The sequence below is a fragment of the Emydura macquarii genome, unplaced genomic scaffold (genome assembly GCF_026122565.2).
Source record: "Emydura macquarii macquarii isolate MOO-44397 ecotype Brisbane River unplaced genomic scaffold, CSIRO-AGI_Emac_v2 contig_383, whole genome shotgun sequence".
Lineage (NCBI taxonomy): Eukaryota > Metazoa > Chordata > Testudines > Chelidae > Emydura > Emydura macquarii.
This window is the reverse complement of record NW_027130520.1, coordinates 716,806-731,727: the sequence shown is the minus strand read 5'-3', so window position 1 is coordinate 731,727 and position 14,922 is coordinate 716,806. Positions and strand designations below refer to the sequence as shown.

Below are 14,922 nucleotides of genomic sequence, written 5' to 3'. Positions count from 1 at the left end.
GATCAGATTTTACTTGAAAATCAAGTTGATTTTAAAAAAGGTTTTTATTGCTGCATTTCTGAAGAATCACAAATGATGCTAAAGGAAAAATGTAACCAAATGGTGATATAATCTTCTAGAGAAGTGTGCTTAGGTGATGAAGGGATTTCTGGCAGTAAATGAGAAATATAGTAATGGGTAACTGCACTTGATTTCTTTGAGGTTGATTCTGATATGTGTAGTCTTTACATCCTATTAAATTTTTGAAAGATAAACTGATACAAGAATGATTTGCCAGAGCCAATGACTCTTCCTCTTAAAATTTTGGCTCAGTTTATATGTTGAGGGGAGAAGAGAGTAAGATAAAAGCACTGTGAATATGAGGTTAACCGAATTCAAATAGAAGGCTTTCTCAAGTTATTGCATTCCTTAGAAAATAAATACATTTCGCATATGGTTAAGATTGATCAAAAAAGTTTTCTGTATGCCAGTGATTACATTCCCATCTGTGATTAAGGTTTTCTGTCTGCATCTGGTTTTCACATTATATTTCTGTAACAAGAATCCTTTATATGGCAGAGTTCACTCTCTGTATTTTGTATTAGCTGCAGCTTGAACTACTGCACGGATCGCAGATTTACACATGTGGTTTTCATTACTTCATACCATTGAGAAAAAGTAATATTTGTTTGGGAATGTATGTTTTCCACAATTTCCATGGTAATACAACATGTTGAGCCTTTTTAATAATAGTCTTGTAGGACTACAAATTGTTTGAGGAATTCTGCTTTGAGTGGAATTTAGCTTTCAGACCACTTTGCTTGTATATTCTAGCAACAGGAGTTATAACTCAGGAGGCAAAAAGTGACTTAACATATATTACCACACCATAGATTTATGATTTACTATTATCGTTTTGGAAAGTGTAGCACATACAAAGGGTGTGAGAGATAATGGAACAGAGGACTAGTAGGAAGATAAAACAATATTTTTAAAAGATAGAATGGGAGGATCTGATTTTCAAAAGGAAGATACACAAAATACATTGTCTTGTGCAGAAAGAGTTTTTTTAAAAAACATTTTTTTCCTCCTTCGTGAAAAGAAATACACTATTCAGTAGATTCAAATAAAGTATTATATGTTGTCTAAATGAACATATTTATTGCAGCAAGATTAGTAGATTAACAAAAGATGGATACAGCCTGTTAAAAGACTAATTATAACATTGTTAAATACAAAACATGAGGTTAATGTTACAAGTCTGGCATAAGTCCAGATTTAGGTAATGGATGCAGAAACAACATCTTAAACATTTGTAGTATGCCTAGGTAATTACAAAGGTCTCTCTGTAAAGTGTGTGTGATCTTTCATACTTTATTTACTGAAAGTTATAGAAATAGCACTATAACTTGCATTAAGGATAGACATCAAGCTGTTATCCTGGAATTCTATTAGGCAATACTGTTATTCAGAGCAAGTTTTTATATGTGTCCCTTACAACAAGGCAGATTTTGCTATCCTTATGCTGAGTAGAACAATCTCAGTGAAATTAACAGGACTTCTTGCTCAGTAAAGTACTCCTCATTGTGAGCAATGGTATCAGAATCAGGCCTTAAGTGTTCATTTAAAAAAACCTCACAATAATATTGTATACACTCATGGAAACGTAAAGTGTTTTATATTAAGGATCATTTGAAAAAAGCGTGTCATTTATGTTAGAGGACAGATCAAGAGGGAATTTTTTATTGCCTATTGGGTAAATATGGCAACAAGTGTGGAGTTTGGTAAATAGCAATAAACATCTTTCTGTAGAAATAATTAATGCATGCAAGCTGAATACCCTAGCCATAGAGGTCATTTTCAAAATGCCAAAGGTGATTATGCTACCTTAAAAGCTTAACAGTTGCCAAATTTTGGGTCCAGTACTGCCATCCTGATGTGGATTGTAATTTTCATTGAAATCAATAGTTAGCCCAGTGTTAGGGCTTCAGGACTAAGTCCAAAATTGTGTAAACTCAAGAAAGTACTTTAAATAGAAAACTTTTTCATTCTGTACTCGTAACTTTAAAATGTCAGGAAATTAAAAAAAAAATGGTTATGGTTTCTGATGTAAATATGAATTAATCATTTGAAATTTTGTGCAATAAGATCCAGTCCACAAGAAAGGTCGGGCCAGATTTTCAGTTATGTGCAGGCAGTTGTGCCCAGACCTGTGTGCAAGCCTAATTTATGTCCTCAGATACCAGATATATACATACAGATTGAAGCATGCATGTAATTGTGTGTGCCTAATTCTGAAAATCTTTCTGTCCTGCCATAATTACAAAGGCCTGTAAAGCATAGCAATGTCTTGGAAAAGTGGACAATCTTAACTATAGCAATGCTAGATTTCCCTGTTATAATATAGATTAGTATTAATTATGATGTATTCTAGTAGTCCTGTTATGCAATTTTTGTAGCAGTTGGGTTGGTTTTTCAGAGGTGGGAGGAGCATAATTTCTGATATCCCATTATTTGGAATCTGTTTACTCATATAAGAAGAAACAACAGTATTGTGTGTAATCTAAAGCTCATAGTACACTAGTTTAAAAGGTGATTCTGTAGTACTTCTGTTGGACCAGGTAAAGTATATATTTTTACTTCATATGAAATATGTTAGAAACACCTTTTTGAGAAATGAGTTAGGGATGAGATGCTGCCATGTAGAATGCATTCTTTCTTTGCTTGATTACCATCTATAGCATGGACCATTGTAAAGGGTTAACTTATAAAACAGCTTTTCTATATATAATTAATACAATTTAAAAAAACTTCTTTATTTATCTTAAAAATGTGGGTAATGATTGCTTTAGAATGGCAGCATTTATCTCTGTTCCTTTTTTAAAAAAGTCCTGCTATTATGCAAATAAAGGGGTGTGGTGCTTCAAACTGGCTGTGATATGTGCTTCTTTTTTTTTCATTTGTTGTTGTCAATAGAAAAGATTGATCTCTGGGCTGGTGAACGTAATATCTGTCCCAGTCAGAAAAGGAGAGAGGAAATTAGCAGAGCGATTGGTGGAGAATGATATCTGTCAAAAGAAACACTTGGCGAGCACTGAGTTTAGTGATAGGTGACTGCCGGAAAAAAGGGAACTTTGAATTTTGTCAAGGTAAGGAACAGATAAATATTTGATTTTTATAATTTACATACCTTATTTTTAATTACTGTACCTTGCCTTGTAGACTGCAATTAAAAAAAGAAATTTCCTCTTACAGCCCCATATGAGCCTCTAAAAAACCTTCATTAAATTTTGTGTTTCATACTCATGACTTCGTTTTAATATCATTGGAGAGGAATCCAGGACAAATGGAAAAATAAGGCCCCCTTCCTAAGGCCCCGTCCATTCTACAAGTTCAGCCACATCTGGAAAACATTTATACAATATGGGTGTCCCCTAACCAGGTTACAAACATGGTTTTATCCAGGTTGTGAAGCATGGTTAAGGTTCCATCAACATTATGAATTGGAACAATGTTTGCAAACAGGGGAAGCGGCAACTGTAACCAGGTATGCAGACATGGATGTATTTCCAGTGTAGATAGGATCTCAGACAAATGCATTGCAGATGGAATCCATGGTAGATTTGAATAAGATATTAAATCTGGATATTTTTCTGTTTCTGTCATGGAGTTCTTCTTGGTGTACTTCGAAAATAAATCTGATACGGGTAAAACAACACTTGGAGTTAAAGTGTGAAACTATACAATGATTCCTGTGTTTATTGTAACTAGGAGATGTTTTCTGAAACTGTTGTCTAAACAGCAGAATAACGAAATATTTATTAAATGTAATTTAAATAATTCTGAGTACACAGGTGAGCTTTTCAGAATGGGAGCATTTCTTTGTTCAGGCAGATGACGTAGAAGTATAGATGCTCTGTAGCACTGACTGGTGGTTGTTAATATTGTTAGTTCAAAAACGGAGATGCTCATCAATTGCTGAAAGTGAGGCCACTTAACAAGGTGCCTAAATACGCATGTATGTGCCTAACTGTAGGCACCTGAATTTGAAAATTTTGGCCAGTGATCTTAAACTTCCAGTAAATTCTGTGTTTAAATTTTGCTGAACAAGTTGAAAAGTTGGCCAAGAATGGAATCATATGTCTTCTGAAATCTAATAAAGACCTCAATGCTCTAGATAACTTTGCCCCATAATGGCAATATATCTAGCAACTTTCATCCCAGTTTCACAGATATATTTCATCCCCATTAAGGTTGGAAGATATTGCCTTTTCAAATGGCGTGATGAAATGTATAGATTTCATCTGGTTGCTCATGAAAAACAGAGATGGGTCAGGGACCAATCCCTGCTGGTCTGTCTGCAATACCTTGGGTAACGTGGTCAACATTATAAACAGAAAGATTTCACTTACGGGTTGGTACCAATATCTAATAAAGACTGTAGTGGGGGTTGGGGGGGAGGGGGGCATTGCCTTCCTCTGAACAGACAGGGAGGGCACCCTCCCCTCTCCCTTGTGGGTGGAACCAGAACAGCCACGCCCACCTCTCTGGAAGCAGAGGGGCGGGACAGGAAATATAAAGGGAGAGCTCAATAGCTCAGTTGGGTTAGAGCTGCTGGAGGAGAAGGATGTCTCCCTGCCACCACAGGAGCTGGAGCCCGAGTGCCACGTCATCAAGACCGAGGAGGAACTGCCAAGCTGTCTGCTTCCTGGGACATCGAGGAGCTGCTGGGGCTGCCACTAGCCATCTACCCAGAGGACACCAGTGACGACTCTGAAAGCCTGGTACCCTATGATGAAATGATAGGAAGTAGCCCAGGGAAAGCAGACAATAGTCTGATTGTGTTGTGGTCTGATACTCGGTCAACGTGCTTCGGATGGGACCCTGCTGACCCTGTGGCAGAATTTTCCGCCACTGTTAGGGCCCTGGGTTGGGACATGGTGGGGTTGGGCGGGCCCACATCCTCTTACGCCCCCTGCCACCCCTCCCCAGAGGCGGCAGCTATTCCACTGTAGTTCAGGAGTCCTGCTTGCTCACTGCTGCTCTATCTGAGGGTCTGGGGCCATAGACTGCATACCTACCCGGCCCTGCCTCAGGGCCAGAGGTGATAGACTGCTTCTTGCCCAGCCCTGCCTGAGGGGTAGGGCCCAGAGACAGCTAATTCCCGTTTTTGAGCCTGTCTCTTTAGGTGCAACAGTGAGGGTTTATGGCCTTCCTCCCAGATGGACAGGGAGGGGTGGCCCCAACCTCCTACAAAGACTAAATAAAAAAGTCCAGTTAACTTCCTAAATGGCTTGCATTCCATTTATATTCTTTTTATTACACTAAACCCCTTCCATTTATGATAAGCATGCATCCTCACCCTTGGTTTTGATGCTTCAGTATCCATCCATCCATCCATCCATCCATCCATTTATTTATTTATTCAGTGCTTTAAAGTAGTAGTTGCTTGCCTGCATAAATATTTCTAAGGCAACAATTTAAATAAAAGCCCTTTAACCTAGAACAGATGTACAAGAGTACCTTGGGATAAATATATTATAGATGGAGAACCATCATCACACCCCTTACAATCAGATTTTCATCTTTTCATATGGTGCACACCTGTGGCTTTTTGGTATTATTCTTGATTGCAGTACAGGAGATCTTAATGAAAAACAAAGATGGATGACAAGAAGAGACACCACGGCACACATGGATTATTTCACTCATTATAAGAAAGTCAGATTGCTAATGGGTCATTTTTGAGAGAGTGCATGTGTGTGTGTGAGACTTCCAGAGAGACATTTTTTCTATAGGTCAGGTTGATTTGGAACAGTTATAAGTGGTGACCATTCTGTTCAGCTTACTTTCTGAAGATAAGAAAATATTGGGCAGGAATCCAGCTTTTGAAGTACAAAGAAAATAGCCTATAATCTATATATAACACTGAAGGAAAGGGAAAAGGGGAAACTCACAGAGAAGAATTTAATTTTGAGGGCAACTATGCTCAAAAGTAAAAAATGTAGAGAAAGTGTATATGTAAAAAATATGTAGCGTAAGTTCAGTATGTATGTCTCAGTGCATTTACAGTATATGTGAGTGTGTGAAATATAAAAATGGCTTTTCATAGAAATTCTAATTTGAAAGGGATATATTTTCAGTAATCTCTAATGTGCAGACTGTTAGCCTTCACAAACTGATATCTTTATTAATAGTTGAAACAAAGTGATTTCAAGTTCTCTTTTCAAAAAGATTTTCTGAGTTTGCAGAGGGGTGTTGTTTTGTTTTGTTTTTCTTTTTCTCTTGGTAATATACTAAGGCTCTGATAACATTAATGGGCTTGCCCCACATGGAGCTGTGAGTGTATTGTACCACCGCTCACTGATCCCAGGTCAGTGTGATGCGTGAAATCAATTTATTTGAATCTCTTTGCCTCTATAGGAATTTGGCAGCATGCCAGTTGTTTTCATTTAATGTTCTTTGTGTTCAACACAGACAAGCAGGCATGTTTTTATATTCCTCTCTCTTTTGGTCTCTGTCTTTCAGCCAATATTCTATTCTATGGATTTTCAAAAGAAGTAGAAATATGTTATGCATCTTTTAAAATCATTTTGTGTAAACATTATTTTAAAATCATAGAAATGAGTTCGGTCACAAAGCAATCTCTGTGTATACTACAGCAAGCAATTTAGAAATTATTAGCTAGTGACACCAGATTTTAAATTCTTTGTGGAGGAAAAAGTGAATACACGGAGCCATTTTTCTAGTTTATAGCTCTTATGATTTATCACATGTTCTCAAATTGAAAACATCCCCAATAATGAGGATTAAATTACATAACTTATTTTTAAAAATTTTGAACAATGGTTGGGCAAATCACAAAACACTCACTTTTCAAAAGTAATTTTATTTAGGACGATGAGCCAATAAAAACATATACCTATAAGGTTCCCCACCTCCGTCTTCGGGCACATAATTTAGCATATCATCCACCCACTGCTGTTGTTACAATTATGTTTAAAAGGCATGGGGAATATCGATCAGGAAGTAACCATTTCTTTCCTCTTCTTTTTAAGGAAACAGCAGAGCTAGTGGGACTGTACAAGTCATTTAGTCTTCCTTAATTAGAAAAAAAGAAGACAGCAGCACACATTATGAGAAAGGACTTGTTTTTTAGAGTTTGGCATTGCAGGGTGGGGGTGGGAAAGAGAGAGAGTAGAAGATTCTGTTGATGCTCCAGGCAGTTCTTGCGGAAGTTGATATGCAGAACCATGGAGCCGCAGGACCGGGGTCAGACTTGTACACATCAGCCCTGCTTCCTTGTTTAATTACCTGAAGAGCAAAACATCCAGGCTGAGAGTGTGTGAAAATCCAGTATCTCGAACAGCAGTTTGTTGCTCTGACATCCTGCTAGGCCAGCCCTGTCTGTCCACAAACGTCAGGGCTGGTTCCTGACAGCAGGCTATCTTTGCCAGGCCTGGGTTCCTTTCATTCAGGAGGCATTGTGTGGAAGAGGGTTTGGTCAGGAATTTGAGGTTCCTGCCGGTGCTGTTCTCCCAGCCTGGACAACACTCTGACAGATAGGCCTGATTTTTTTTTAAAAAGATTTAAAAAAAAAAAAAAAAATTGGCTCTTTTCAGTCTTTCCCTTAAAATTCTGGCATTGGTATTACACTGATTACAACAATAACAACAAAATGTTAACTCATTCACTTCTGGGTATTCAGTATTTTCCTTTTTGCCTAAATGCTTTTTTTGTTTTCTTAACTTCTTAAAAAAATTAGGCTTTTGAACTGAAATCCTTGGAAGAACAGCACAATAATTTGAATAAAATTGCCACAAAATAAACAAAATATTGAGAATGTTAAAAATCTCTGCACTAGTCATCTTATTAATTCAATAAGAATATTTAACACATTGTACATTTCATCTCCAAAGAGTTTTGCTGCATTAGTTTTATTCCATGTGAGAAATAAATGAAGTAGGATATTTAATGGTCCATGTTAGAGCAATGGTCAGAGGCTTTCAGCACGTCCATTCTTAAAATTCATGATTCTTCTAGGGGTTTTAACTTAGTGTTTCATTTACTATACAATACAACAATTTTGGGCTAGATCCTATTGTCCTTATCCATACTTAGTAGTAACTTTACTCTGTGAATTGTCACACTGATTTCAATGTAGCTACCCTTGAAGTATAAAGCTTGATCCTGCAAATATGTAGACACAAATTTAAACTTAAGCATTTGCAGGATCAGGACCTAAGGCCCTCTTCAACGTGAAGATGGATATCAGGTTCTAGCCCTTTAAGGTGTTGACCAATGGTTATGAAAATTTGCCAGAGCAATACATATAGCATACACACTCATAGTGGAGAGGGCTTAAAATGTAAATATAAATAAATATATTAATTACTGTTTAAGACAGAAGTGTAAAGAAATACAAGAGCCATGAATCTGCTCTTACTTGCTCTGGTTTAACTCAAGTGACTTCCATGGATTTATATAGGTGTGAGCAGACAAGTCCAAAGAAATCTTTGTGGTTTCAATAGTCTTTTCTCCATTCCCGTAACTTCACCATGACTTCATTTTATTACACTGACAGTTTCCAAGATTTTTAGTCTATTCTTTGCACACCTTCCCTCAGTGGGAATTTTGCCTGCATAGGGACTACAGGATTCAGCTTTTTCATGGGCTAATAATATTTGAATATTTTGGTGAGCAGGGTGGAAATTGCCTGTGCAGTAATTTATTTTTTCCAAGTATTTCATTAGGACTTTTTCATGCAAATTTAAAGAAATAGGTCTTCTTGATGCACATGCATAGACTCCCATTAACATGAAGGGATTTACGTGATTCATCTTGAGGAGAACGTAGCGTTTAGTGCGCATACACAGCTGCAAGTAAATGATAGCGTAATGGGACCAAAAGAGTCATTATGATCTATTGTGTCACTAATCCTCCATCTAAGAAGGATTTGCAGGAGAGACTGTAACAAAAGAGCCGTTACAGTATATCAGATCGATAATCATGTTCTAAAAAGCTCTTAAATATGTACATAATCCCTCACTTTGAGAATCCGATCCATAATTCTTATTTACACTAAGGTCTTAAAATTGATGTGGGTTACATTTACAGCCAGTTGAAGGCCACTTTACACTGACAGGGTGGTGTAAAGGAGCCTTAGCCTAAATAAGAATTGGGTTGTATGCATCTACGTGATTAAAAATGGAGTCGTTGTACTGTATGGTAATCATGTTCCTGAGGATTATTTGTGTGTATGTGAAAGTATGTGCGCATATATGGATATGTAAATTCTACTTCTATCAATTTATAAAACCGAAACAAACACCCTTCTTCTCCATCCCATGCTTTAGATGCTTTTACATAGTTTAAAGTTCACAGTATAATAGCACAATGATCTGCTCATCCCATTACAACAAATAAATGCATACCCAGCATATAAAGTAATAAAATAAAACTTCACCGAAGACATAATAAAAGTAATCATAACCTCACCTCCACTATGCCTCAAAATTCCATCCCTCCCTGAAAATCTGGGGGGAGGGGTGGAATGAAAGGTAGGCATTAGTCACTGACTCAACCTCAGAGAAAATGTCCTTGAAACAACTTTCTATATTTTAAATCCAGGGACTCCGGCTTGAGGTGTCTCTGCATAGAGAAAGGTCTCTAAAGTAACAAATCCCAAACCATTTAGGGCTTTGTATGTTAAAACAAGCACGTTGAATTCTACCTGGACAGTTATTGACAGTCCATTCAGATGACCTCATAATATTAATCGGTGTAAATTGCTCTCTGTTTGAAACTCCACTTAATAATCACCTTTATGTTTAGCTCTTGCTTCTGTTTCTGAATGGCCACAATGTAGCCCCACATAAAGCACATCACAGTCATCTGATTTTATCTAAATATAGTATTTAAACCACTGTCTCTTCTCCCCCATACCAAAGAAACAAAAATGAAGGACGTTAACACAAAAGACTAAGATAGGAGTTATCTTGGGCTGCGGCACACATTGAGACCACAGTCCCTTACGTCAACCCATTTTCATCTCCCTGAGAGAGTGTGTTCTACTGTCCCATCAGATATCACTAATAGCACTACACATCAGGGGCCAGTTTCTGTGCTAACTATCTCCCTTGTGCAACTCTGTAGAAGTTAAGCTGGCACAGAATTTGGCCTGAGATGTTAGCTCAGTGTTAAATGTTGGGTGCTTCTAATACTTTTAGTGTTTAATACAAGCTTATCTTTTCTGATAGCATATGTAACATTAGACACTGGAACTGCTACTGGCTTCGAATCCTAGAAGTGCTTAGCAAAGGAGGTAGAAGAAAAGGGTGGGATCTGCAAAAGTACTTAGGCACCTAAATCCCAGACTTGGGCACCTAAGTCCCTCTTTTAGGCACCTAAGTTCCTGTTTTGGCTCCACTGCGATCACATAACTCCTACTGAATCCTGTAGGCCCCTAACTCACTTGAGCTTAAATTTTTCAGAGTAAAAATTCCTTAGGTGCCTATGTTTCTGCCTCTGGGCATGTGCACTTTTGTCTCCTTATAGAAGTTCTATGTATCTAGATTCTTATCTCCCATTTAGGCCCTGGAGTGACTCACAAAACAGGGGACCTAATTTGCCACCTAACTTGTGAGCAGGGCCCAATCCAGCAGGCATGCTCAGAGGGCATCTACCAGACTGGGCCCTATTCAAAATCCAGTTAGAACATTCAAAATGTAGTGAGAACACTTGCCGAGGATGTGGGAGACCCAGGTTTGATTCCCTCTGTCTCTGCCAAAGGGGGAGAAAGGATTTGAACAGGGGTCTCCTACGTCTAAGGAGTGGTCTCTAACCACTGAGCTGTGGGATATTCTGACATGGGACTCTCTCCTGTTGAAGCTGTTCCACTGTGGATGACTAATGACAGACTGATTGGTCCAGGGGGATTGGACCTGGGGTCCCTCGCCTCCTAGGTGAGTGCCCTAACTGCTGGATTACAGAGTCTTTTCCATTCTCTCTCTCTCTGGCCCAATGTCTGTTCCAAATACTTAAATGGTCACTGGACCAGAGAGAGGGGAGATACAAGAAAACTAAAAGGAGACTTGTCCTACTAGAAACATGCTTTCTTATGTGTCTCTGACAATAAGCATTGCCCAGATCAGAGCTTTCCAAATTGTGGTCCATGCATCATTTGTGGCCTGGTTGGTCACAGTTACTGGTTACCCTCCTTACTTCCAGCTGCTAAACTACATTTAGAACGAGCTAAAAATACATTGCTTTGCTTATATTATTTTTCCAGTTAAGAAATTATGGTAGTTGTCAGTAGGATACTGTGATTATAAATGAGAAAGGTGGACCATGACAACTTCTCTGCTAAGACTTGGTCCATCATGTGAGAAAGTTTGGGAGCCCCTATTCTAGGTAAGCAATTTCAGGCATCAGCAAAGATTGGGAGCAGTAGAATTCTGACTCACCTGTCTTAAGGTAAGGGAAAATAAATAAATAAATGGGGGAATAAGTCTTAGTTTTATAAACTTCATCTATATTTTTGGTCATTGGTGGGACACTGTCCCTTTAAATGCATTTCTAAAAGGATCCTGTAGTTAACTGATAGGACATGTAGGGAAAAGGCAGTGCTCATTGAATACTGACACACTCTACAAAACCATTTCCAGGCACTACCATATATCTAGTACATAACATGACATCCTAGTCTGACTGGTCTAAGGCTCACCACAATCTATGCACAATGGAATAGTTTTGAGGCCAGTTTGTTTGAATTTCTTTATATTGATCAGCTTGTGTTACAATCTTAATATTATTCTAATGTAGTATCTTTTGTATACAGTTGTATAATACTTGGGTTCTGCAGTGAAAATAGCCAGTGTTTGTGTTGTAGATGGGGTGTATATGGTGGTTTTCAAATTCTTTCTGAAAAAACTGACTTGTAACACAACAGAGGGAGAAGGTGGGGACCAACTTCTACTGGTGAGAGAGACAAGCTTTTGAGCTTACACAGAGCTGAGGAAGAGCTTTGTATGGCTTGAGAGCTTGTCTCTCACACCAACAGAAGTTGGTCCAGTAAAAGGTATTACCTTACCCACCATGTCTCTCTAATATCCTGGGACCCACATGGCTACGACTACACTGTAATACAATCGTTTTGTACTAAGGCCTGTCTGAGCAGAGCTTGCGTATGTTGTTATGCAGCAAATTAGTGGAAGTTGATCAATATATCTACAAAGAAGGGGGTGAGAAAGGTGGTGGTGGAAATTTTGATAAAACATTTTTTTCTCTTGGAAATGGCAATATGAACATAAATAAATTTGAGTTTTGTATTGCTGTGTATTTGCTCCCCCTGGTGGATTTTCTTGAAAGTGTTTTGATCCTTGATGATAAGGAGACAGTCTTCAATTAAACCTAAAATATTACACAAAGCAAGAAAACTTTTTAATTTGTACTAATAATAACATTGTAAAAGGCAGATCTGGGAAAGAAAACATTAGAATCAGATATTTTTCTTGACCAGGCTTAGTCATTACATTAAACTCTATGAAATCATAGCATTTCAACCCAATTAATGATAACAGTTTACCCTCAAAATCATCTGAAGATTAGCAATTAAAAAAATCCAAATGTCTGGCTTTTGAGGTTTTGCATGATCTGTGAAAGTTGGGGTTTTTTTCTGCTGAAACAATAATTAATGAGCCCTTGTGATAAGAAGCAGCAGAGCTATCGAAAGGGATGGTTACTGCATTGAAGTGTTATTGCTGTACATTGGCATAAAATCTGTCTTTCATTAACCTCGCGTACAAACACTGTTTTCTTTGGAATTCTTAAGGACTCCGTTATGCTTTGATCATCTCATTGTTCTTCTTAAGTTATTTTTTCCCCTTTGAATGTAATGGCTCCCTAACAGAAGGTGAAGTTTAGAAAACAGTGTCTCCATATGCAAGGGATTTGGAGACCCTTTTATTGTCTTTAAAAATGTCATTCATAGTCCTCATTAGCATTTACTGTTGCAAGCAAACAAGCAGAAAATGTGAAATTGGTATGTCATGAATAGCTCCACAGAGCTCTAGAGCCCTGAAATTTTGCCTGCAGTGTGATGTGGGGCAGGCATTGAGAGAAAGCTGTCCAGATGGCTGCCAGCGCAGAGCAGAGCTGCAGGTTTTTGTCTCTGGTGCTTAGAGGAGGGAAAGTTCACTGGAGCATACACTATCACCCTTGCGTTTTAACAAAACTAACTCGTCATCAGTCAAAATGGGGAGGTGGTGACATTGAAACAAAAGTTTTTAATATAATGTTACAGTCCTTGTCAAATGAATAAAATATGTTTAGTTAGTGTCACAAATATTGAGCTATGCTACAAAGAAAAAAGTAAGAATTGAATTTATAGCCAGTGGTTAGACACACTCTTTTCACACACAAATATACTCTCACATTTTCTTTATCATGAAAACCTTATAAATTGAAAAGACATTGATTAGAGGTTAAAATATAATTAATATACTGCAGGAGGAGGAGTTTGACTACCAAATTTAAACTATTTTGAGTTTCAAATCAGAAAGCAGTGGATAGCTTGAAAGCTTATACCGCGGTGCCAAATATCATCTCAATCCAGAAGCACTAGATATTATCATGTATGCTGCATTGGCTACGTAGAAGGAATGCATTTTTTTTCTTTATTTCTCTATATATGAAATACAGTCTTGGTTTGTTGCATCTTTTCAGAAATAACTGAATATTAATTCTTGTAAAGAGAAATTTATGCTTAAACTGTGCAGTGTTTTTTTCTTAACATGCATAATGATAATTAAAAATTAGTCTTAATACAGATCTGTGTTACATATTTCACAGCAAATGCTTTATTTCATAAACTGTGCAGATGTGTAATGGCCTCAGTTCTGCAAAAACGTACACATGTGCATGGCCGTTCACTTGAGAACTCTCATTAAAGTTAATGGAACTACACATTTGAGTAAAGTTACACACATTCATAAGTATTTGGAGAATCAAGGCTCATATTTGGCAATGCAGCTTAGGTCTGTTATCTTTTTCTGTAGTATTGCTCTTCTCCTAGCTTTGGTTTGTATATACTTTCATTGTTTTGAAACTTAACATCAGATTCAGCTTGAAACCCAATGGGAGTTGTGCTCACTTACACCATTGCTGAATTTGGTTCTTACTTTATAACCAATACCAATTTTGATTGTAGAACAATAAAAAAAAGAGATGGAAAAGACCTAGATAGTCTAGTCCAGTACTTTTCAACCTGTGGTTTGTGTACCTCTGGAGGTCAGCAGATTATGTCTAAGATTTCCAAAGGGGTTTTCACCTCCATTCAAAATTTTTTAGGGGTCTGCAAATGAAAAAAGGTGAAAATCATTGATCTAGTCTGTCCCACAGCTAAGGTTGCGCTTCCCTATCAGATGATCTGAAATGCTATTAATAGGTCTACTTTCTGATTAGAACAGTGAAATTATGCTGTTTCCAATTTTCTCGGGTCTAAAACTCCTTACTGTTAAGATTCTTTATGCGCGCACAAACCCCTCCTGCCACAGATATTTAAATATTCCTTTAATTAGTTTCATCATATTATTCTAGTCTCTTGTAGACAAACTAAAAAACTTCTCTCAGCTTGGTATGTGCATCCTTCAAGTGTTTGTGTAGATGGTTATCAAATCCCCCATTAATTGTCATTTCACCAAGCTATATTTTAAAAATCCCACTGAACTATTTTAGGAAGCTCACAAAGCTTTGCCAATCAGGAAATGTTTAGGGAAATGTCTTGGCGTTATCTGGCAAGTGGTTTGTAACACTTGTATTCAGAGCTGCTGTTACAGATAATCACATACAATACTGGAATATTTGAATGATGTTTGCAAGAAAAGTAACTTTTTTTTTTCAAGGGCTCAGGTGTAGAGAGAGGTGACTTTCTTGTAAATATTA

General features: G+C 37.5%; 1 protein-coding gene across 2 annotated transcripts in view; it reads left to right on the top strand.

Annotated features, from left to right (window-relative positions):
* The window catches only part of RUNX1T1 (RUNX1 partner transcriptional co-repressor 1), a 134,338-nt gene that overhangs the window by 17,491 nt on the left and 101,925 nt on the right, over positions 1-14,922 (top strand). For both annotated transcript variants that reach the window (XM_067536356.1, XM_067536364.1), the window contains exon 2: positions 2,956-3,128. In XM_067536356.1, the coding sequence (XP_067392457.1) occupies positions 3,041-3,128 (88 nt within the window). In that variant the 5' untranslated portion in view covers positions 2,956-3,040. The remainder of the gene's footprint in view (positions 1-2,955; positions 3,129-14,922) is intronic.